At 36.6% G+C, this 26,712-nt stretch overlaps 1 protein-coding gene across 5 annotated transcripts in view; it reads right to left on the reverse strand.

The window, feature by feature from the left end:
* Nucleotides 1-26,712, reverse strand: part of CACNA2D3 (calcium voltage-gated channel auxiliary subunit alpha2delta 3) — a 373,089-nt gene that overhangs the window by 218,006 nt on the left and 128,371 nt on the right. For all 5 annotated transcript variants that reach the window (XM_051627834.1, XM_051627837.1, XM_051627833.1 and 2 more), the window contains exon 5: nt 7,184-7,346. In XM_051627834.1, the coding sequence (XP_051483794.1) occupies nt 7,184-7,346 (163 nt within the window). The remainder of the gene's footprint in view (nt 1-7,183; nt 7,347-26,712) is intronic.

Raw genomic sequence — 26,712 nt, forward strand, 5'->3', positions numbered from 1 at the left:
ATAAATAATTGATTCTAATATATTTTGTTCTCCCTGCATAGGGCTTACTTCCTCACTGAAGGAGAGTCCATCATCTTTTAGATGGGACATTTATTCACATCAAGTCTCTGAAAAAGAAAAATTTGTTTAACTATACATACGTGCCCAGGCGCTGGTATTTTAATTCAGCTTGAGAAAAAAGTATGAATGCAGGAAGGTGCTTCAGAGTGCCTTTCAGAATCAGAAAGTCATTGACAGAAGAAAGTTATTATTGTAACTTCATTACATGTAGTCATGTTAATATGCTCCTTTTGGGCATTACCCACTAAATCCTGCTTTTCCACATACCAATCAACATTTCACCTCAGGCACCTGAAAGACAGTAACCAATTATTTTCACAAAGCCTAAGAATTCTCTCAAGCCAAGAGTAGACCTTTCCCTGTTTAAACTAATTTGAACAGACATCACTGTAAATTAAAGTAGGAAGAAAATTTTTTTGAACAGGCAACTAAGGCTTGCAAAGCTGTGGGATGTGCTTAATTCCACTGTCAGCTGTGTTAACAGGATGAAGGCTTATCCTCTAGCAAATATTCCTCCATTATAAAACTCAGCAAGTAAAACAAGATTATATATATAGTAAACTAGAAATTACAACAAAAGAAAATAACTACCATTAGTTTAAATCAACTTATGTAAGCCCACATCCTTTCTATTGCCAAGAGAAACTATATTTCTTCTCTCTTTTTTTTTTTTAAAGGCAAAATCAGACAATGCTCAAGCTGCATCTAATCTGATCTCAATAAAGAGATTATCCACTTATGTCAGTCTACCTCTATTGGCACATGCTTACCTCCTTCACCATCTCTCAGAGACTACTGTTGAGAGCTGGTAGATAAACTCACAGGAACTCCCTTCCTAGTTCTGTCAAAACTATTCTATTTTCAAACACTGCTAGGAAAAAAATGCTGACCTCCAGGAAGAGCTAAGGGAACAGCTTATGAGAGCTGGTTTGAATGGGACAATAACACCCAGCAAGCACAAGTGGCAGATAACAGTAATTTCCTATCCCCCAATAACCTGCAGCTGACGCCATATATCCATTTGTGTCTTGAGACACTTCACAACTTCTTTAAAGGTAACTCATCTCCAAAACAAGGTACAGAAAGCCTTGTCATGATCCTAAACACAAAAGAGATGGAGGAAGAACTAGCTCAAAGAAAAAAATGAAGGTGCAAGTTTGAAAGTAGGAGAAAGTGGTTCTGGTAAACAGAAGAAAGAAATTAATGAGAAAAACTGTGCAGTTGTCAGAGTGCTAATACAGGCCTAAATGGGAACAAATCACAGTCAGTGCAAGGATAAAACCATACAAGTTCACCTAAGAGTTAGTACAAAAATAGGCCTGAATAACCACATTGATTCTCTGTGCCTTCTTGGGAAGACACAGAAAGGAAATGGAGGCAGCAGATACCTACTAGGAAATTAACACTGATTTAATTCTAAAAAGAATTTTTCATTTCATTTTAAAGAACATTTAGAAAGGTTTCCTTTGTGTGTAGAATATTTTTACTCCACACCAAATCTGAAGGCAGAGCTACAGTGATGATATTATGAGACATAAGGTTTTTAGAACCAGTAATATTTTTGATACTTGAAAAAGCTCTTGGGCACAGAAGCCTCTCTTTAGATCTAAATTTCTCACAGTGAAGAAATTATTACACTGAGCAGATTTATTCTAAACAAAATCTCAGTAAAGACCAAGTTTTCTTTATCCAGCTGTGATTAGAAACCATTTCATTTTGCTATTCTGTTTCTACTGTAAAAGACCTGCATCACTTCACTTTTCATTGTATTTATTTGTAGCTAGAGTGAGATTTTGTTTACCAGTGTAAAAAAAAATATTTTCAAAGCCATCAAACTGACAAGAGTAATGTGCCCAAGAATCTTACCATCTACCCAACAACCAGAGGCTGTAGACACCAAACAACTTAAAATCCAAAATTAATTACTTAATTTTTTGTAAAAACAAAATGTAATTAAACAAAAGACTTCATACTTTTTTAGAAAACATACTGCATCAACTGCCCTTCTACATCACTACAAATTTGAACACTTTACAGTTATTCTGGAAATGTTCATGTCCCAGAAATATTCAAGAAATGTTGGAGCAATCACCCAGTAATGGATAAAGATTAAAAAATCTTCCAGATGAGCAGGTGACTGCTGTGATGTATCTAAGTAGCTGCCTGTTTGCATTCCTAGGGATGGAAGAGGCAGGTGCAGTCTAGTAATGATTTTGCCACAGTGTCCTTGACTTCAAGGAGTCCAGCCCTCTCTGGTTTTCGATAAACGGGAGTTTAGTGCTAGCTACATTACTCAATTATGTTAGTTAATGAATTAATCTAACTCTTTTTAACAACTAGTAACACTAGAATGACAGTAAAATTTGCAAAATATAAAAGCCCACAATTCTAAGGACCTAAGGGGAAAACAGAAGGGTACAATAGAAAGAGTTTAAAAGGGGAGTGGAAGTGCTTGTGTCTAGAATTATCTGAAGTCTTGAAAAGCAGAGATAGGGGCTTTCCCCCTTTCTACAAACTGCAAATGTAAAATTTGCCTTGCCATATAAACAAAGACTGACTGCAAAAGCTCAAAACCAGAAATTGTTTTCAGTTGATATTGAGATAATATATTTATAAAAATCTGGTGAATTTCCTAGATTTTCTGCAGTGCTAACTCAAGCAGAGAAGGTCCTGCTGAGTGTCACTTCTTGTACTGTACTATGCTATATTTCACTTTTCAACAGGTTCTGTATTTTAGAATTTTCTGAGTGTATGTCACCAAGACACATTCACCCTCTAGCTTTGTTTTTCATCTACATTCCTCTGAAATCCATATTTATCCACGTATTCATAAGCATTTTCCAAGAAGTTGTAAAACTGCTGAGTGTAAACTCAACAGCAGGAAACATGTCATTACTGTCTACAACTATTGATAATTATTAGGTGACATAGCCTTAGAAAAATAAAACTGGAATAGGTTCTTCAGCTCAGATAAAGCATAACTTGGACAAAGAATGTAGATTTTTAAAAATTTATTACTTCCTACATTATCATACTAACAAAAGTTAAAATGCTACTTGTTTCCTTGTATGTGCTGTCAACTTCAGCAAGATCAGATTTGAGTGTTATGAAGCTTTCTTTTATCACCTCTTTGTGTATATAAATCCATTCTAGAATCCTACTTTTTCCCAGTGCCAATCCTACCGCCAGAAGCTGTGCTTTCAATGCATGGTTGCCAGGAAGTCTTGCTCACATTCCAAATGCCTACTTTTTAATTATATGTCACATTCCTAGGTTATTGTAAATATACAACTAGCATCTCAGAAAATTATGAAGCAAACATTGAAACTACATAAATTTTTAAAACATTAATAATTTTTCGTTATTATTAATCTCTTCTACAATAGCTGTTTAAAATACACCAATTCATATGTAGAAAGGCACATCTGATTATAAGCTATACCTCTGCAAGTATATATGGAAGATATGTCTGAGACAGAAGCATGTCCCAAATCCCTTAGATTCCAAAATAATAGGAGAGAGACAAAAAAGTAAAAAATATATAAAAACTCACTTTGGTCCTGGTACATAACCCTTGTAATTAACTTTATTAGAAAAACAGCAGCAGCTAAATTAGTGTCTTATGCAACTTGTTCTCATACCTGGGCATTTGCCTTGGTACTGCATAGTCCACATTGGATTCAGACTGATTCTGTAGTTTCCAAAACTAAACTCTACTTCTAATATGAAAAAGTAACTTTTTTTCCTCCCTTCCTTTTTCATCTGTAAATATACCTATATGAGATTAGTTCACCAAGAAGCCTTTTGCCTACTTTGTCAGAAATCTGTACTCGGCTGATAGTTGCCAATTACCACATTTCCGGTAAGAAGAAGGAGCTACCACTTACTAAGACAGTTACCACAGAACTTCTTAAATTTTTATTCTTTTTTTAGAAGATACACTGCCTTGTAAATCCTGTGGCTATAGGCAATGAATACACTTTGTGCTTAAAGAGAAGAAACAGGATTCACTGACAGATTTAGGACCCCGATGTGTGCTTAAACCTTTCAAAAGCAAAACATTATCATGAGCAGTCATTTTCAGAGAAAATAAAGAAGGCCAATTCCATCAGAATGTTCTGCAGTTCCAATGGACTGCTAGCCTGGCTGTGCAGCAGCCTAGAGGGCTTTCTGTGCACACTTATCTGTAAAGCACAATCATCCCACTTTTTCTTAATTCCTTCAATATATTAACATTATAGGAATGCTGAAATAGTGTTTCTGAGCCCCATAGGTTTTATATTCCTTAGACCAGTAACTTCTCTATTTTTAACATTAATTGAAGTGCACTGTAAGACTTGGAGAAACTAGGGGACAACAGTGTGCAGGAGAACGAAAAGCCTAAGAGCACGTTAATAAACCAGACCAGCTCTTTGTATTTTGCAGTGATGATCAAGAGTACTCTAAATGCAAAACTGTGATTTATTAAATTCACTATTTTACTTTTCTTTCTACACGTAGGTGCTTGCAATCTGTACTCAAAGATGACACTAGAGTTACACGTATGCTTACAAATGAGGTTGGCAACCTTTTTTTAGTTTGCTCTCATTTTCTTTTTCAAAATGCTCCATCTTAAATTTTAATATCATAGTTTTGCTACTTATCGTTTTTTAACTTTTTTATTTCATCATAAGTGTCATGAAGTTTGCTTTTGGTTTGGTTTTGGAGTTTTTTTCAGTTTCTAAACTTGATGGTTTCCTTAGAATGGGGATTTTCTTTCTAGGGAGACACACATAAGACAGCACCCTTCCAGCAGAACACTAACAACTATCTTCATTTAAAAAGAAACTGGATATTTTTAAACCTTTGGCAACCAGAGTACGGAACCTGGTACTAATAATTAACTTCAGATCAACTAATTAATCCTTTAATCATCTCTTGAATTAGCTAAATGGACTGAGCTCCTGGACTCTTTCAGTCTGAAACACATTTTTCAACCCTTTGATAAGTCCCATGACTCTCCTCCGAATCTATTGCAAATCATTGGCATCTCAGCAAATTAAAAAACCCAACAAAATTAAGGAAAAACCTTAGAATTAGCTTACAAGTCAGAAATTCTTTTTTCTATGTTGACTTGAGAGTCCTGTGGTTAAATATTCAATTATCACACTTGCCTGTTTTCAACTGTGAGTTTGGGCTGTGGTTTTGCCTAGTAATTCAATAAAATAAAACAACCTGGAAACAAACAACAGGCATATTCTGGAGAAACAGTGTTGTGCAGACACTCAGTTGTAAACCCATTAATATCTACTGCCTCTACCCTCAGGCTAGGATTTAATTAACTTATCACCCTTCTGCATTACAAAACTAATGGGCAAAAAAAAAAAAAGTATGCAGCCCTCTTCTTGGCAAGAGTAACATTTCCAGACATTGTCAGTCTTCAAGCCCAGACTATCATGTCCATGTGTAAGGAAAATGTCAGTAACAAACCAGATTTCAGCAGTTGGAATACATTTAAATGATAAAAAATATTATTTTCTGCAGCTGCATGAAGTGATGATTTTGGCTGGCTTGAGTCAAAGTGGAAACAGGAATCATCACAGAGCTCTATCTTCCCCATTTCCACAGGCAGTCCCCTGTATTAGAGGACAAAATAAGATGCAAGAAGCCCTTTGACTTTGACCTTTAACTGTAATTAATCAGAATATAAAAATGTACTCTATACATACCAGGACTACATATCATGCAACTGAAGGTCCCTGTCACCGTTTGACTCGGGTTCAAGTTCGACAACAATAGTTTTACTGCTCTCACCAACTACTCAGGTTAGTTGGCTTCTGCAGAAAAAATATGATTGCCTGAACTCTAAATCTGTTTGCAACCATATTTTTTCCCCTCCTTAGCAAGTCTGGAATGAATTGATTTATAGAAAAACTCAGTTATATAAGTATTAGCACTTGCACAAAAAAAAAAAAGGGGGTTGGTAGCTTTAGAAGTTTTAAGCATTTTTCTAATCTTTTCAAAATATTTCATCTAAATAATTACACAACTTCTCAAATACTCTCTAGGAAGCTTTGTTATTTTGTAATCCCTAAGTTAAGTATTACTGTACTATCTTTGGCTTCTCAAGATTCTGAAGACTGAACCATAACGTTGAAGAGAAGCTGTCATTGCAACTCCTTCTCTTACCAGTCCAATCTATCCAAATTAATTCTCTTTCAACTTATGACTGTACAATGAATTACCACCATTGTTTGCCTGGAACGTATTACAAAGAAAGCATTCAATGTATTTGTAGACCTCTTTTAGTATAGTTAAAATAAGTAAGAGGAACCAGATAATGAGATTAGGCAGCTCTCTACAGACCAATGACAGATATACTGCGGACGTTGTTCAGAAACTTTGGTGCTATCTTTCTTAATTTTTCTTCTATTACTACCTTGAGAAATATAAAGAGATAGATGCTGCATAAGCACAGTAAAATTACAAAATTTTGCTGTCTGATCAAGGGGAAGTGGCAAAGGGAAAATGAATAAACATGTACCTGAGTTCAGTTTGCATTCCCAATTTTTAGACCCAAGTCCATTATTCCTAATATCTAATGTAGCTATTTGTTAGTGCTATGTGCTATCCAGCACCTATAGTCAGGGGAGTAGAAGCATTACTGTAGTTTATTTCTCCTAAATATTGTCTGAAAACTCAGAGCAGCTGTGTATACTGTCCTATAGCTAGAATTATTCCCAAAAGCTTGAGAGCATAAATCTAATAACATATTACCCCTCCCATCTACCTTGCATCTTTCAAAGACACTTCTTGCTCTCAGCAAAGACAGACTTTAACTTATAAGTGACAATGTAACATTTATTCAACTGATTTGGAGATACCAGAATGTAATTAATAAGAATAAACATAGTTTATGGCAGAATTCATGCAAGTCTAATATGCAAATCATTGACCATTCAAATTGCTGAATTGGCACAGAAAATTACAAAACTGTCATACTTTAAGCCTTCTTTCACTGAAATTTCAGTTTAAATGCAAACTGAAAAAAACACTCAATATGTAGTTAATCAGCAGCTTAATTTTAAAAGCAATGTTGAAATAATGTTCAGCCAGAGGAATGATGAAATAAACCAGCTCTTACCCTTATTGTACATATTGGTTGGCACTTGCACATCACTCAGACTGATGTTCACAGGCAAGTTATTGAAGTGGTCATTTGGCACTAGAATGAACTCCTTTCCCAGCTCCAGGTAGTTTCCTTCTTCATCTCGTTCATTTATGAGCACGGCATTGAAGTATTCATACTGTAACAGAAACCCAGATTCAGTATTCAGAACTCACGTTCAGCATAAAAATATGACTTTTGAATTTTTTAACATATCTATCAATCCATTGATTAACATTTATATATATCTCCATCTAGAATGGAAGAAGATATTTTTATCATCTCTCAGAATCTCTCTATGCTCCTAGTACAGCTACATTTCTGAAACCAGATTTATCAGTACATCTCATACTACCATCAGATCTCTGGATGCCCTGAAAATCTTAATGACAGCCCAACAAAAATCCTGAATGTAAACAATGCTTGCTTTATACTTAATACAAAGCTCTTTAGTTTTAAATAATTCCCTGGATAAATATTTAATTATTAATTCTCTGTTTAGCTTATTTCCATCCGTTCAAGAACTGCTATCAGTGCTGAACTAGAAGTGTTTCACTTCACAGGAATATTAAATAAAGCTGTTAGTGCTTACCCAGTGTGTACTGGCTTACATTTCCTAAAGAAAAATATTTGGTTTGTGATTAATTTTACAAATACCATAGTATGTTTCATAAAATTATGCATACTTTAATATGAATGTTTAAACTTAGCAGTGACTTATTTTGATACATAAATTTTTGTCTGCCTGTTAAAGATTCTTGAAGAGTATTTAGACTTATAACCACATCTATAGACCTATAACCAAATAAGCAAAAGCAATTTAGATATTATTTTTTTTTCTTTACAACCTTGTTTAACCAGAAATTCTATCAAGTTTTGAAGGCAACAAACAGTAAACACTACTTTTTAGTCTCCTAAATAACCTTAACCCTTGACAATCGTTTCTTAATTGAAAGAGACCAAAGTTTAGTGTCTTTGAAGAGTTGCATTAACTTAAATGAGTCTCTGTCCAACTATCCATTTGAGAGAAAATCAATGTAAATTGTATTTAGAGATAAATCTATATAAATCTCTTTATATATATATAATCTAAGATCATCTATCTCTATACAACCTGTACAAGGATAAAAATACCATTTACAAAGCTAAAACCAAGCAGCGAGTACAGAAACTTAAAAGGCTTTTAATAAGCAGTGTGATATGCAACACATCCACTAAAAAAGAATTAGTAGGAATCTTACAATCTATACACTTTCATTAAAAGGCTTGATAATTTAACCAGTATCTTAAATGTAGGCTTCCTTGAAAAGCAGTTTTCCATATCCTGCTCTTTTAGCTTTTAGTTTTTCAAGATGGATTTCAAATGAAAGTAGAATACAAAAGAAGTTGCTGTATATGAGCTAGATTTTGAGGACTTTTTGTATGTGACAGAAATATTCAAACTCAATGTTCCACACACCATTAATCACATGTAACAAAGACTGAGACACATCAATATTTTAAAATCAATTTAACAGAAATTAATCTGACAAGATTAAACATTTGACCTAAAAGTTATTTTACTTTAACTGGTTTATACTGAGATGACCCAAATAATCTGCTGAATATATACAGCTATTGAATCCTAAAGCTCTGGGAAAAAAAAAAAAAAAAAAAACCAACAAAAAAAAAAAAAAACCCACACCACCTAGCAGTCTTGTTTACTTTTTTATCTGTGGCTCCTGGAGGTAAAGAAATAATTTGTCTAAAGCTGTAGTTTCACTAATTAATTCCTAAAGTTTTTAGAATTACCCAAAACCCCCACAGATGCTACCCTTCTTTATACCATTTGGGGGATGTCAATGTTGTAAATTTGATTCTTCTCATACCAAAATCAAAAGGATGAAGAAACGTGATAATTTCCAAGAAGCACCAGTTCCCGTTCTATTTGGGAGAAACCTTTTCCTTCTCTGCTTATTATCCAGGTTTATCATGGATCATTAACTGCATTGCATGCCTGCTGCCCACATGTGACAACAGCTTTTTCAGTTTACCCTTGCTGCAAAAGCCAGAGGCAGTTGGCAGAAGACTTGAAAGCCCAACTCATATTTCCAGTCTTAGTAAGAAATCGAATATTCATTCCAACATTAAGCCATGCACTAATGACTGTTGTAAAATGCAATTCTACTCTGATTCCAAGTAAGGCAGAAGTAAGCTGTTTGGCTTTTCCATGATATATTAGACAGTATCTAAGTCTGGATGAAAAGCTAATTTTCCCGTCCCTTGGGAGTACTGTGATAAATAAAATGATATATTTCATGCTTCTTGTCTTGCCAGCCACCTCTCTCTTCACTCCTCCTGGACAGGTAAGTTCCAGCAGGGTGAGGATGATTGTTTCACCTTGTTTCCAAACCACCACTTTTCTTGTCTTTAAAGAGACAGTTTTGTTTTCCCTTTTCTCTGTTGAACTTGCATTGCCTTACTGCAGCTACAGATGCTTTCATAATGCTGCTTGGCTCTATAAGCCTTATCAGGATTGTCACTGAGGAATCAAAGGAGGTTCCCAGTTTTTTTTTCTGATTAAAGATCCCCATTAAAAGCATTCCCAACACCTGACTCCAACTTTTAACACAAAGTTGTATTTTAAGCAAAAAAAGGCAATATATTTGGGGATAAAAAATTCTTTACTAAAACAGCAATATGCTGTTATCCTTTACCTGAGTTTGAGTTATGTATCATGGAATAATTTCTGCAGCAATTTGCAGACTTTGTGATTTCAAGAATGTAAATGTACTTTGTCCATGGGTTTTATAATACTTTGGAAAGGGTAGGAAAAATAGACAAACATAAGAATGTCAGAATATAAATGAAATCACCTCTAAAAGAATATTATTTCCTTTCATTCAGTGGGTTACTTCATTTTCTAAAGGAGTTAATTAGTAGGCATTCTTTAATCATGTTCTATAAGTGGCAAGGCTAGCCAAGTATTAAAATCTGCTAAATTTTAAATAAGTGAAACCACTCGTTACACAATTAAGGGTATTTAGGACTGATTGTTTCTTTGGTTGATTTAGTATTCACTCATTTCTTGGTTTGAGTCTGTATTTTCTCTTTGCAATTCTACAAGTATATACACAATAATACAATTTATGTGAGTTTTTTTAAAGCAAATTGTAGCATAGAATAGTCCTTATGGTATTACAGATAATTAATATTTTCCTGGGTGTTTGTTTTTGTGGTTTTTTTGTTTGATTTACGTGGGGTTTCGATTTGATTTTGTTTGTTGAGGTTTTTTTGCAAATGAGAAGTCTACAAAACTAACATATTTCAGGTGGTCCTGCAAGTTCTGAGGATTAAAAATCACTTAATACATACAGCTCCAAAATACTACTTTAAAATATCAGCATTTTTGTTCTACAGTGGCTTCTTTTGGGCACTTTCCTTCCAAGGAAATGATTGAGTGTGACAGCTGAAATGTGATAGACAGAAAATTAAAACTAAAAATTGGAGGAGAAAAAAATTCAAGTAAATTCATCTGGCATTCTGACACTGCATTCCAGACAATGCCCAGAGGAAAGAGGATAAAGTCCTGTTTGCTGACAACACAAATACACAAACCTGCTAAGCTCTAAAAGAAAATTACTTCAATTTAATCTTGTCAATGGAGGTCAATTTTTTATGTAACCTTCTCTAGGTGAGTTCTAAGTATGCACAATATAACATGTCAAAAAGTTATTAGTCTAATAAATAACAAATAATTATCAATGCTGGGAGCACAGCCAGGATCTACCATGACTTGCCAACAGGTGAGTTTTCAGCAACCGCACACACAGCCTTGCATGGTAAGCAATGAACTGGACAAAAAGCTTTCAAAGGCAATGGCATCCATAGAATCTATGATACAGTTCTCAAGATCTAAAGCCAAACTTTTATAATTCTGTGCATTTATACCAGCTGAAGCAAACAAACTGGCATTTTTTTGTTTGTACATTCCTTAACAGCATCTGTGTCACTCTGAATCTTTAACCAACCATTCTGAAAGCCCCCATTGTGGTGTAATGAAGAACACTGGAAGCAAGGCCATAAAAACTGGGGACAAATAGGAATCTCAGCCTTCAAATGATAAAAACATTTCACCCTTGTGAAGAAAGCCTTCCCAATGCAAGGCCATATAAACTGATCAGTAGTGCTGAACAAAACAAGGACGGAACCATTCTGCATTAGCAAGGAGCTGACCACATTTGAGATATCCAAAAGAATCAAATTGCTGAGAGTCTGCAGAACCTTGGGCTGCTCTAACAAACTAGTGTAACCAGAGTAGACAGGAACTTGTGGGGCTGTTAGGAGATTGATCACAAACTCGTTGTACAGGTTCATTCAGGCAGAGCAGCAAAGGCCAGCTGTGCTTTAAAACACTGTAGGGTAACCTCAGCCACAACAGAAAGGTAGGTGCTGTGTGATCTCTTAGCACGGCTGCCACAGAAGTGTGTTAATGATGCTAAAAATTCACTCATTCAAAAGGTATCATATAAAAATTGTGGGGAAGTGCAAGGTTTGTGGCATGCAATAGGAATCACAGGGGTAGGCTGCACGGGAGAACTGATCTGGAAGGCAAGAAGGAAAATTTGAAGTGATCTGTTCCAGTTTAGTCACTCATTTTGGCATAATGTCTCAACTAAACAAGCACCTTGATTAAATGTATACTTTGCTGGGACAAGACATCAGTAATTTAGCTATAACTGTGAAAACTATCACACATGCCTTGCATAGCTGCAGTATTGTACACACTGTGGCAGATGAGCAGCATTCTCTATTTCCAATTATCTTATTGTAAACAGATATCTTGTGATGCTTAAATTACTTATCAAATATTTGTTCACACTGTAAACAGCATATTTATTTAAATATAAATATTTACTGTTTAATTTTAAAGATACATTCTAATTCAAATTGTATTTGCAACTTAGAGAGTACTTGGCACAGAAAAGTAAACATGTGTCAGTTGGTTTCATTGTATTTTAAAATTAAGTATTGTGTTTTAATGGCATGAAACAATGCAAGCCACTATTTTAGTTTGATATGTTTCTTCTATAGTACAGAAATTATTTTTACCAAGACAGCAAAAAGGTCCTATTCACAGCACTATGAGGACTATGCAGGTATAAGAACACAACTGGGAATGATTTGCACTGATGAATAAGCCCTATAGCAGTATCAGGGTTACACTGATAGTTTTTAACTATGTGAGAAACATTTTCACATTGTTTCTGCAAACATACAGCTTGTCTAAGGACAAAGCTGGATGTCTCTGGAAGACAATAAATTAAGGAAAGTTTATGGTATTTACATTGAACCTCAGAATGCCAGAGCATCAGAAAGAAAAATGAAAAAGTAGCAAATAACATGTAAAACTAAGAGAAAAGCAAAACCTAACATTAAGTAGCACAGCTAGAAGTGAACTATTTCAATATCTGTGACAGTTTCTGCAAAATAGCTATTTCCATCAGTGAGGTTTTTTTTCAAAAAGTGTCTTTTGACAAGACTGCCAAGTAGGGGACATCTCTGAGAAGGCAGAAGTGTTCATTAAGTGGAGGGGGAGAAGAAGAAAAAAAAAAGAAAGGAAAGGAAAAGTTATCTACTCTGAGGGAGGCTTTCTTACTATAAAACACATTGACAATAGTGTCCACTCCGGTATTCATGTGCTAACGAAGAGGCAACTCCCTGGATGTCTATCAGCTTCTAAGTCTCAAAAAAGTCTCTTCTGACCGTTGGGCAGTAAGGAGAATTTATGTTTTGAAGCTTGTGACTAAAGCTGTTGTATTCTAGAACACAGTCTGATGTTTAGTGAGCAACTAAAAAAGATCATAAAAGCAAACTGTCTCACTCAATAAAAACTTCTGAATTTTAAAAAGCTTTTAAAATTTGAGAAAACTGGCATCTATTTTTGCAAGATATTATCTTTATAATTTCTGATTACTCTTTGAAAGTTATTGCTTGCTGCTCTGTAGGAACTTCCAACACTTCCCCCGCTTCTGCTCCCCTGCCATTTTTTATGCCTTTATTCAACAGGAAGGCTCAGAAAACACTTGGAATTTTCTGAAATGTTTTGATCAGTCTCTAATTATGGAAGTAGTACAGAAATGTTAATTGCATCCTTGCAAAAACAAGTAATCTGTTTTCTACACAATCAGATTAAGATGGCCTTTCCCCAGGCTACCCATTCCCTCCCAATATGATTAGCCTATTAAAATTGTCTGAAAACATTATAAATAAGTAATACTTTATTACAGTATTAAATCAGTTACACCAACATGTAAATTGATAACACATCAAGGTCTCAGAGGCCTTTTAAGTATTAATTGATTCATCGAAAGTGGCAAGTAATAAGGAATTATAATAGCTATTTTAAATCATCCACTGAAGTTAAAAAGAGCCACTTTAGGTAACAAGTTTCAGATGAAGCTTCATTTTCCCTCACAAATAACTTTATCTATTCCTACTTAAAAAAGCTATCAAGACTCTCTTCTTTTTCACAATGCTGAACTAAAATTCTTTGGTTAATCTTAAATTTAGTAAACACAAGGAAGGAGAAAAGGCTTCCATAATGTGCTTTTCAGTTTGACACTTCAGAGAAGCCTTACTGGAGATCTAATGTTTTTGCTGGGTCTAGAAATGCACGTGCTCAGTGTGTTCATTTTCATACACACAAAACCCTCCAGGGAAAACTTTCTGCTTAAGAACAGAACAAATCCCTACTCTAGTGGCACTATAATTTCTCTCTTCTCTCAACAGATGCGTTAAAAAGATACCAGTTACACAGAACAGTAAACTCAGAGCCAGTTCCGTTGCTACAGAGCTGGAGTAGACAATTTACTGAAAATTTCTAGAATAACTAATCAAGAATGTCACAGGATACAATAATGATAAGAGTCTGTGCGTTTCAAAACCCCATAAATACCACAGGTACCAGTAATCCTGCACCCCAGCCAATGTGCTTCCACTCTAATATTGTGAAACAATAAAAAGGCAGAAACCCTCAACCTGCAAAATCTACCAGTATAGCAGTGTGGCCTCTTGATAAGAATTACCATCTCCTGCACATACTGCTCAGTGAGCATAACAGGAATACTCAGGGGCTGAGACAGCCCCTTCGCAGCTGCACCCAAAATGCTCCCTCCCACACTTGCACTCTGCCTTACCACAGGCAGAGCTCCCTTTGCTCCTCTGCTGAGGACACATCTTCCCAGCTCATTCCTGATGGACACAGGAAAGAACTCTACACTTAATGCTTCCAATTCAGAATTAGACTACTAGAAGAGGCTGATTTTTGCTAATAAACTTGAGAGGCCTGTTGGGCTTTATTTAAAGCACATATTGGAAGTAGCAGTTAGCTTAAAACTTTTCACTCCAAAAAGAAAAACTCTGTGCAACAGTAAAAAGAACATGGGAAGATTAATAAGCACTCCTGAATACTTAAGGTTGTTAAAAAATTCTTAACACGTTTGTATCAAGCTTGCCATTACTTCCATGCTACAGCAGGGGTGATCCTCCCTTCTCCGACTAGGAAAACCGAAATGCAACATCACACACTAAACCTTCATTATATTAATATTATTTTCAGAGCATTAAAAACACTCTTTATGCCAAAACCAAAACCACTTCGTTTAAAGAGTGTATGAGGGATTTTTCTTTTTCAGCAGTTGGGAAAACAAGCAAAAATCAAGCATGTGTGATTTTTCCAGGATTAACTACTGGCTTCTCCTGGCCATGCTCTGGCAAAAGGTTAGGCATACTTCAAACTTGAACAGAAATGTGAGGCTACTTATTGCATCTAAAAGGTGCAGCAAGTGCAGGTTAAAGTTTGTTGTATTTAACCTCACAGTCCACTTCTGAAAAAGGCTGAGTGTCTCAAGCCATCAAACAATCCATTTCTTCCCTCTAACATCTACTAACTTAAATATTCCCAGAACCAGTTTTACGGGGCTGACCTTTTTAAACCATTCTACTATTTGTGTATCTTTATAGACACAAAAAATCTGCAAGGCTTTCTCACATTTAATACCATTTTCATTACTAGCTAGAACCACAGGACTCCTTCATTTCTCTTTAAACCCCTGCAGATCATACCAAGCTAGGAAACAGGCAGGATCAACAACTTCTATAAAATAATCTTGTAAAAGAATAGAATATAGCAAAATTACAGGCTTCAAAATTGATGCAGTAATATTTTCTTCATTTTTTCTCATCTCACCACAGGGTAACCAATGCATGGCATTGAATACAAAACATTAAAAAAGCCTTCCCATCCAGTTTAAATTGTGCTATGGAAATAGAAAAACAAACTATTTCACAAACAGATAAGCTGAAAAGTTTTAAAGTAAAATCAGTGTAGTTCCATGCATGTTCAGCTCATCTGACACATTCAGGTTGATGACAACCTCAAGGCTGCTTCTAATTATCAGTGGAGACATATCTGATTTTTTTGTGCCTTTTTACCAATCAAGTGCCCTAAATGTCTCATTCCTACTTCCAAGCAAAAGGAAAAAAATATTTTTCAATTTCTGCATCTTCTCTCTCCCATGAGAAGCAACTTTAACCCAGACTCTTCACAGTCTAAGGCATGTAGATAATGCTGCTTTGTACTCACCAAGAGCTTTGCTGTCTCCTCAACAAGATATGCTCAGCAACACTAGACAACCTATATAGTGTTTTGCTGGTTTGGGGTTTAGGAACCATCCCTAATAAACCAGGAAATGACAGGAGTTCATATCACAGAATCACAGAATTTTTGAGGGTGGAAAAGACCTCTGAAATCACAGAGCAATATCCAGCAGTTGACAGTATTTTAACACTAACTGTGGCTCTTAATGATGAATTAAACATGTACTTTACCAGATTATTTTTTTTTCATACAAATGGGGGAAAATAAAAATAATTAAATACTAAAGAACTAGAACAGAACAGAATTTCATGGAGCTCACTGCAATCCAAGGTTTGTTTTGTTTCTCCCAACCACCCACCATAGACACAGGAGGTTAAATTAATATTATTGACTACACAAAGGAAAGCAAAAGAACACCTGCAACATTATTGAATTTATTTGGGGATAAAGTGAGAGATGAGATGTTGAGCAAGTGAATGTATACAAATCCTCTTCAAATGATTAATGACTCAGTCAATATAGAAATTCAGTCAGCTAAGCCCACAGTTGAAATAACAAGACCATTATGATGAGTTAATTTAATAAAAGAAACACATGTCACTGGAGTCACACAGTTTGGGGGGGGTTGGGGAGAAAGGACAGCAGCATCTTTTTTATTCATAAAATTAGTTTGAAGTGTTTAGAAACATTTCAGAAAGAAAAAAATGGCCATGAGAATAATTATTCTACAAAGGGTAGTATCTTCTTAGGATATTTTGCAAATTGTAGTTATGTGCTAATATATTGGAGTGTTCTAACTTTAAGTTTACCCTGAGAGAACTCTTCACACCTGTAGACCATGCTAAGAACACCCTTCTGCTGGGATTATTGCTGAAATGCAGGTGTTGCTGTTCTGGTTCTTTAAAGTGCTGATTTGTATTGATGGAAAAAAGTTTTTAAAAATCACAAAGAAAATACTTTTGCAAGTCACATTCTTAGCATTTTCTTTACTCCATTAAAGAAGCATGAGTCCTAGATATGGAAACTCAGAATCCACATAAACTAACTGAGGCAGAGTTGCCTCAAATACTTGCTTATGTTTGGCCTGGGAGCCAGGCTGGGGGACAGCAGGGAGGGTGGAAAGAGGGACAGGTTAAAAACTGGGAAAATCACAAAATATCTTTGTGGGTAAAATGAATACCTGCATGGTACTCACTTCCTGAACCTGTGCAAATAAGTGAGTAGTATAGACCAAGAGTTAAGATTATGAAATATAAAAATGGTCTGTGCTCTCAACTTTTAACCATTTTCACATCAAGCAAGGACAGGCTAACAACAGTAAGCATAACAGCAGCAATAAAATAACACATTATAGAAAATGAACTTGTAAGAGCAACATCATGAATCTATTTGGAGTCTGCACAATTATTTCTTCTCTAGATTTAAGTCTGAGATACTCATGGGGCAATTTCGTAGTACGCTTACTGAGCTGTCGAGTGTGTTGCTACTGTACTCCTACACATAACTTCAGAGTCATGGTCAAACCACAGCACAGTGTAAGGTTTTGTGAAAGGAACTGAAGAAGCCTTTAGATTTTCAGAAACATTGCCATTTTCCATGTTCCAGCTGCAATTTGTGTAGCACTTTTATCTATTCTGAATTAAAACAGATTAACACCTTTTAAAAAGGTAATCGAGCAAATCAAGACAACCAAAGACAAATTCTAGTTTGAAACCCACCTGGGTGATGGGATAACTGGTAGTTTTACGAATCATGTACCCCACAATCCAGCTTGAATCCCTGTCTTGTTTACAAGCTTTAGAAGCACAAGCTAAAGAGGTGGGAGAGATAATATCTTCCAAAGACTCTGAAGAATCCAAGAAACATTTCTAGAAGGGCATGCATGAAGCATCTGCTGTGAACTGAGGAAGTCACCAGCAGACAATGGCAGTCCAGACTGGGTTACATGGTGTCTTTATGCATTTCCCTCAGCTCAGAAGGAGAAGATCACACACGTAGAGGCTTCTCAGCCATCTAAACAAATTAAAAAACATTTTGCAGCTCTCTTTAGTTACTCTGTCTAAACATCCTAATTTCCTATTTCACTGCTCCCTTCCTGTCTCTGGTAAAAAATAAATTGAAAACAAGACATGAGAGGGAATACATCATCATTCAGTCACAAATGAATCTGAAATGCTCATCTAGTAAAAAACATGAAGAATCCTTCATTCCAACCAGATGTTTATCTAAGGTTCTGCTTCTTTTGTTACCAGAATATCATATGAAGAATGACATTTTAAAGGACACACACATAGGGTGTTTTTTTTTAATTGCTACTATCTTCTTAATGGAAAACATGATATACAAATTTCCCTGTGTGTGTCCTACATAGAAGAAGAGCTGAATGTAAAAAGATTATGTAAGTTATTATGATTCGAAGGAAAAATCTACATTAACCATTTATCGCAGAAACGAAGATTAGTGTAAATATAATGTACTCTCTTACAGAAAAGATTTCCTAGCTTTGAATGTGTTGCCTCTGAACTTATTGCCACAGCTAAAAAATATAAAATTATAATACTTAATGTTTTAAAGGGTTATTTTACTGGGTAATTACTATATTTAATGTATCTTACTTCCATGTTTGCTTCAAGTCTGTGAGAAAAAATGCCATGGAGTTCCAACAGCCTTCCCTGAAAAGCACAGGTCATAAGCCATCTACCCACTGCAATTCCATCTTGAACAAAAGGCTTAACAAACAGCACAAAGCATCTGAAATAATGAAAAATTTGTGGGGCTGACCCAGAGTTATTAATTCAGACTTCTCAGACATAAGTTTACTACACAGATGACTTACTACATGCAAATTCCAAGGGAGAAATTACACAAGATATTGTTACACCAGCCTTCAACTGCCAGAAAAAGATCCTGCCTCCTAAATAAGGTGCCATGAAAGCACTTCATTAAGCAACCAGCTTGTTGTTAGCTATTTCATTGAAATAATATATAGAGTGACTAGACCACACAGGGATCTGAACAATACATACAACATATCATGAAGAAATCCTGAAATGTAATACACATCTCAGCCATTTACTGATCTGTAGTTTAAACAAACTTAGAGACCTAAACCAGACTTATAAACTTTAGTGACAAAAATATTTTCAAAGACAGAAGGGCTTATGCTAATGGATACCATCCAAAATGTCTAATGTAACACACAATTTTAAGACAGATATATGCCATGGATAATTCCTCAGCAAACATCCAAGTACTTAAGAGTACAAATATAAGCTTAGAATTACCTCAGCTATATGCTGATGCTGAAAAGTTGCTGTTTGTTTATAGTAAAGCTGATTTGGAATAATAAATGGCATCCCTGAAATCTCTTCCATTCCTGTCCTGAATATTACTGTATTTAGAAAGACTTTAACAACAGGAAGACTTGCTAATACAAGATTATTTTCTAATCAGAGGAATGTCTCTCTCTCTCTCTATATATATATATATATATCCTGTACTTTAACTGCTTTACAAATTACTTGCATATTTGTCAGCATCTTGGGTTCAGTGACAAGCCCAAAATACTTCAAAGAAATGAGACATATTCAATTTAAAAAAAGCTTCTCATCTCTGTCACAGCTACACAAGGACTTTGAACTCAGTGTGAATCGTGGTTGCCGCAGCTGAAAACAATAGTCATCTTGAAGCATCTACACGACTAAGGAGCTAATCTGATACTATAGCACTTTTATGTACAGAAGAATTAAGAGGGTTTCCAACTGCACCTTTTAATACCCACTCCTCAAATTCTCTGTGTAAGCATGCCTGAAAAGGTGAAAGGATTTTGACTTCCAATGCTTCCTTGTGGCAGTAGTTCTTAACAGCTCTCCCAGGCATTCATGAAGTCAGTAGCAGCCAAACAGCAAATGGCATTCCTGGTCTTCACTTCCAGGACATTTAGACAGAGATGAGCAGAGCTGATAGTTCAAGACCCACACATTCAATACATTTTCCTGTGCTCCCAAATCAAAATATTGGTGCAAAACACTGGTACGTTCCAGAAAGAGTTCAAGTGCTAAGTTGGGTTTTCTGCTGGGTGAGCCTCACAGTATTCACTGAAGGCCAAGGCTTTGTTAGACAAATGTTAGTGAATGGGAAAAGAGAAAACCTCAAAATACAGGCAGCCCTCTACAGTTCTCCATTAAAAGCAGCAAGATTAGCTCATCGAGATTTTTCCTGGCTAGCTTTGATACCCAAGTTTCTCAAACCTTAAGAGTATTTCCAGTGGCCTTATTTTTATATCCCATCATACTGATGCCTAGCTTTTTCAGCAGACCTGCTGAAGAACTGTAGGATAACAGATGAAGAGCTTCACCCTTTGTCTATCTCTTACTCTATTTATTCTTTGTTTCTTTTTGTTCTTCCTAAATCTAGTTTATATGAAATTCAGATGAAAATGAAACAGCAAACACATCTATCACTAGGCTGCTAGAAGTAAAAACCTGGGCAAATCAGATAAAATTAGAGACTTCTTACTTTACACCAGGCTCACTGGAGTCTTATTATTTGAGGCTCTACTACTAATTACAAATTAGTAGATTAATAACATTCCAACAAGAATTGTGAAATTCTAAATGTTTCTGAAACTTGAAATTTCATGTCCAGTTCCAAGAAGGCACCAATTTATTTTACTTCAAAATAGAAGATTCAAGCATATTGATGTATTTCTACAACGAAATCTTGCTGAAAGTTACTTGGTTTTTCAATAGATACTGATCTCGGATGAAATCTTCACACAGAAGCTTGCACATGTGTGCAAGTGTGTACTTGTCTAATTCTAGAAAAGAGCAACACTAGGAACAGAAAGAATTTAGTGATTTCTCCAGTTCACCTGCTGAAATAACATCACTACTGTAGTCACACGATTATTTAATTTCTAGCAGCAACAAAATAAATACCTACCTTTATCTTAAAGCCTGGTAGAAAATCTTCATTTGACACAATGTTTAGAGGCAAGCTAATCAGGGCATAATTAATTCAGAAATATAAGTAATAAGACAGCTTCTTAATATGTAGTTAGTATCTATGCATTTGTCCCACTTGTGTGGATGCAGGCCAGAAGACATCCTAGAATAGCTTAAAAAAAAAACCCAAAGCAAACAACTTGTTACATTTTCTACCAAGCCAACAGCTTAAGCATCACCATGAGTCACAGAGGTTGACTAGCTGGTGACAATCATGTGTTGAAATTATAAACGTCAAAAGCCTGTGATTCACTTAAATCAAGCACCTGTGTTTAATTTATTTATATTAAGCTTCCACATTTCTGAAACATATTTTCACCCAACTGCTTCCCTAGGAGCATAAATCACCATCAAAGCACAGAAGAGTAAATCTGCAGAACGTAACTGAGTTTGAATATGACGCACAACAAGCAATTACAAAAGCACAGATTCAGATTCACTGTTAAAGCTGCTTCAGCCTTGGAAATGTCTTCACATTTTTCCACAGTTTATGCAGGAATGTAGAATGTTGCAAATGTATAATTAGTGTTAGATGTGATTAATTCATACTGTGGGAAAATACAGAAAGGACTCACATAGAGCTCTGTGGATCTCCTTTCTCCCCAACCAAACTGCAGTCAAGCATATGCCTGTTCAACACTGAACATACTGCTAGAACTCTATCTGGGGAGCTGGCTTTTTTCTCCTCTGGCTATAATACTGAATGTTTCATTTTTCAAAGTCACACTATTTACCACACACATATTTCAGTTGTATCATTTCACAGTGAGGTTCTGGGGCTGGCTGGCTCAAGGCCTCTTTGTACTTATATTCCTTCATTCTTTCTTTCATTTCTTTCTCACACAGCTGTTTGCCAAGCTTTACTTGCCTATATTTATAAAATAAGAGCAAACTATTATCAGTACTTTGAAAGGCATATAACAGTTCTAGAAAAAAACTTGCAGGTTTCATCTGCACGGTTTGAGAACAAGCAGTTTTGATTTCTACTCTGGTTCACTCTAGACTTTGCTCCAAGCTGTGTGTCAGGATCAGATCTAAAAAACTCTTCAAAGTTTACTCATTGTAACGCTGAAAACATGAAACCTAAACCTTTTTCATTTGATGCAGAACAATAAATCAGTCCTCAGATTACTGCACTGGGGCTCAAATGTGCTCGAAGAGTTCTGTGAACCTTAGCAAAATCTCATGGAAATTTAGCTTTTAATGATAGCTGAAGTCCATTAATGCTTGGCATGGGTCCACAGATTTGAACATAAGGTTTGCAAAACTCTGCAAGCACGTGCTTTCACTGGTGTTCACTTACCTGCAATAAGCAAGATTAATACATTCCAATGTTCACTCAGTTTCTGAATTTGGTGTGTATTCCACCATGCCAAAATGAAGTGAAAGCAAGACTACAGAGAAAAGTGATACAAGGAATAAAGAACAGAAAAAGAAATTGGTCCTATTCTGCCCAAAGTTGCATGTGCCTCCTGAAAGGATAAGTGAAATGGAAAAAATAAATACCTGAGTGATTTAAATATTTAGATTTCATTTGCTAATTTTGCATTTAGCTTTAAATTTGAGGTGACCTCGCTCTGTTTAAGAATAACTATGCTGGACAACACAGCCCTGGGCAGAAACTCTAATGCCTCCAAGTTCCCTACCTGCAGTAGCAGGGGAACAAACCTGTATTGTCCCAGTATTTACTTAAAAAAAAATATTTTTATCTTTTATTCTCCCTTCTCTTAACTCTCTCTTTGGCCTTATTTATAAATAGCTATACTATTGCAAAACAGTCTTGAAACAGACTATTATATTAAAATTAATTTACCTCAAAATGTCTGCCCTTCTACATCGGAGAACATTCTGATTTAGTATTTTGAGGGGAGGGGGAAAACTACTTGGCGGGGGGAAAGCACATACTCTGACAGCAGACATATTTTCATCCTTGTACAGCACAATCTCCCACTCTGGTGCTCCCTACAAGCTCTGTCTGAGGTTTCCCACAAGGAACACCCCAGCACTGGCCTGTTCCCCATCACCACTGCAGGTTCAGGTGCAGCAGCACCAAGCAGCCGTGTGCCGCAAGTGACTCACTGCCTCATTTTGCTGCTGACCAGCCACAGTTTCCATGGTTGCACTTCTCCAGACTGCAAGAAAAACTCATCCATGGTTCAAGGTGGGGAGATGTTACTCAGAGAAATCTTCCTTCCCCACAGAGCACAAAACTGTACAGGATACTCGGGTTTCTTTTTTCCTCTTAGTGGCAACATCAGACATAAGAGGTTTTCAAACTGTAGCACACAAACCATTCCAGAGTAGTAAGGGGTTGCTGCAGGCAGAGCAGCAGCTCGCAGTGTTACCTGGATGAGGAGCCCAGGCTTGGGCCCATCCCTGCTGTGCTGTTGGCCAGTGAAGCTGGAGCTGCTGCTCCCCTGGGCACAGCAGCACCAGCCTGAGCCCACAGGTGCTGCACTGGGGGTTGGGAGAGGCAAGCAGGAGCTCAGCCACTGCTCCCCACTGTGACCCTGAGTGCTTCTCCCAGACACCAGTTGAGAGAGCATGAGGGGTGACACCTGCTCCTCACCAGAGCTGGATGGGGTTGTGATGGGTATGGGGTGAGAGTCTTGGTGTGGGGAATGAGAATGCCCAGGAGCTGCTGCTTCTGCTGCAGATGGTGGCTCTTGAGCAAAACTGGCATCTGCAAACCCTTGACATGCAGCTCTCCAACTGAGGACAGAGAATTACTCTTGACAGAGTGAACTGCCAGCCATTGCCCCTTGGGGAAAAGCAAACTAAAAGCTTCCTCACAATTGTGTGAACCAGTACAGCTTTGTAAAAGATTTATTTTCTCCAGGTACAAGCTGATATAAAGGCTCTTTTTTCACCACCACCACTTAAATATTCATAGAAAAGGGAAGTAATGGGGAGCTTATTGGGAAGAGATTGTAAAGGGAAGATCTGATAGTAGGGGAGAATGGATCCACTGAGTGACCTTTAATAAATAACTGCTATGGTCCCAAGAGAGTTAATAAAATTGCAGGCTAATTTAACCACATCCTCTTAACTTGCCCTTCAACAACTGTATGGTCAAGGCAATGTACACAAACAGAGAGGTCAGCATTTGCTACTGACCACAAAAAGCTTCCTCACTGCAGTACTGCAGACAGACTCTAGTTACCAGACTTGAGCGCTGAGTCACAGGCTGCACCCTTCCCTACATGTGTAAGACATTAAGTGTTCATCACAGAAACTTAAATAAATTAAAACATTCCACTGCAAATGACAAAAAGGAAACTTTCAAGTTGTGCAGTTGTTATTCAGAGATATGGAAGCAATAAAGTTAAGGTTCCACACGCAACCTCAGTTCTGTGCTTTGGTCTACATGTAGTGTGGTTTTTAATTCCATAAACCACTAATAGTTTTGTTGGCCTTTTTTTTTTTTTCCCTAAAAAGAACAGAATAATACTTTTTATCCACATACAGCCTATAAACTCCCAAGAAAGACAGTTCTACTTTTATTTAAATAATTCAGTCTCCTCTTTGCTAAAACATTTTTGTGCACTAAGATCTGTTTCCTGCATTCACACATTTTGATGTTCCAATCACATTTCTCTGCACGGAGCCCCACCAAAAATCCTCGCCTCTAAGAATCTAACCAGGGCACAAAAGGCTTCTTCAATGGATGCATCCCTCTGTGTTTCTCAGATAAATTTAAATCAAACTTAATTGAATATGCAGGAGGTCTTTATATGCCTATAATTTTTCATCATTACTCAGTCTTGTTATTCACAAGCTGTTGCAGGTTACTTACAAAATATATGCCGTGCATTTTTCAAGCAAGTGGCTTCCATTGACTGGCTGGCACACAAGTAGCTTACAGAATGGAGAAGCCATCTTGCATGTACATTTAAAGCTGCAATAAGAATATTTGATGCTATATGGAGAACAGTATTAAAATCACATAATTAAAGGCTGTATTAAATTCATACAAAAGATAACAGTCATTCTTACCAACACAAGAGGGTATATTTACCTCTACTATTGATGTTCTCAACACCTGAGGGCTTATTTGTCCAATGTTACTGCCATCACAACAAATTTCTTTTGGTTTTCCTTGTCTTTTGAGACAGCCAAGTTAATGAGATGTTTTCTTATTGAATTATGAGTGATCATTTTAGAAGAAATTCTAGAATCAGAACACATTAATCTGCAAACAAGTGACCACTATATTCCATATAGTTTACAAAATGCAGAAGAAGTGCTTCTTATACAAATATTCAGAACTCCCCTGTATTTTTAGATGTAGATTAATTTGGGATAAAAGTTTAGTATTTTAACTGTGTATCCATTTGGGATGCAACACTTCCTTTTATGAGATCAAAGTACAAATGTATTACATTGAGGGGCAGGTCTGCTTTATGCCTCGTGCAGAGGAAACATCACAAGTTTGTTATATTGTAGGGATTACTCTTTATTTATTTTCCTGTATTGTCAAATGAGTCGAGCATTTTGATACTTTGTCTTCATCAACTACTTGGCTAAGAAAATCCTGAAAGATGCAAATGGGGATACAGGTATCTACAGACAGGTAACTCGCAGGGAAATGCCATGACAGCTGAAGCAGAGAAGTTGCCAATGGTAAAATCTGAATATAATTCAAACGCTTCCTGCTGCAACTGGTATAGAAAAAACACAAGGGTGAAGCTCTTCGTAGAATTAAAAAAACCCAAGATTTAGACGTTCTTGCACTGTAAGTGGCTGTGAACTCAGTCACAAACACAGATGAATACATGCCAGAAGTCTGTGAATTCCACCCAAAGAAAAAAATGGGACACAGCACAGCGGGGCCAGGCAAGAGGTCCACGACCAAAAAAAAAAAAAAAAAAAAAAAAGCCGTCTAGGGATAGCTTGGAAATATTTATAAACAAGTGTAACGTTACTGAGGAGGGAAGGAATACTATAAACAACAGGGTCATACTGTAACGTTAATGCAAAAAGATGCAAAATAGCCGGAATTCCGAAGGCTCCGGGGGCCGCGCGGGCGGGGCCGGAACGCGCCGCTCCCGGGACGGGCCGAGAGCTCCACCTGGCGGCGGGACGGGCCGGTGCGGGGGGGCCGGCCTGGCGGGGGGGAGAAAATTTAAAAAGGTTAAAAGGAGTAAGTAAAGAGGCACGATTCCCTGTTTATCCGCCCTGTGCTAGCACCTCAGCTTAGAAGGTTTGTTTCTTTCCTTCGCTCCGGCAAGAAGCAATCGCAGTCTTTAAGAAAATCTTCAGCTCAGCTGTAGGACTAACAGTGATCCGAGCCGTGAGCACGCACAGGTTTGGCTACCGCCGACTTCCAGCTATTAGACTATTAACAGAGCTCTTCCATACATCATAGACACGTTTGGGGAAATTTTCCAAAATTTACTTAATACTCTTTTATGAGTTGCATATTTTTACTGTGAAAATATTGGAAAGAAGTTCCCCAACTGGGAATTTTGGAAATTCCTCAGGAGAGGAGACAGTGTGCTTGCAGGAACAGATTTCCTGAGAGTCATTCAGATCCCCCGGGGCAACATCACTTTGTCTGCGGAGGAAAAGGCACAGCATGATGGTATTAGGGAGACCTGATGAGTTCTTGATCCAGGTTCCATTTTAATTACGTACCATTAATCACTTTGCAGTTGGAAAATCTAACATTGCCTATGTGTAACTAATTAGGAACTCACGTTTTTCAAATTAAAGAAACATGTAAAAGTTTCTTTTGCAACGTGGGGTTGAGCTAAGAATACATGGCACTAGAGCATAAATCTTACTTCACAGTTCAGAAATTGTTCCTCTAGACCAGCAAGTAAATAGGAAACCAAATGTTGTATTATATTCCAAAA

Source organism: Apus apus, chromosome 9 (genome assembly GCF_020740795.1).
Source record: "Apus apus isolate bApuApu2 chromosome 9, bApuApu2.pri.cur, whole genome shotgun sequence".
NCBI lineage: Eukaryota > Metazoa > Chordata > Aves > Apodiformes > Apodidae > Apus > Apus apus.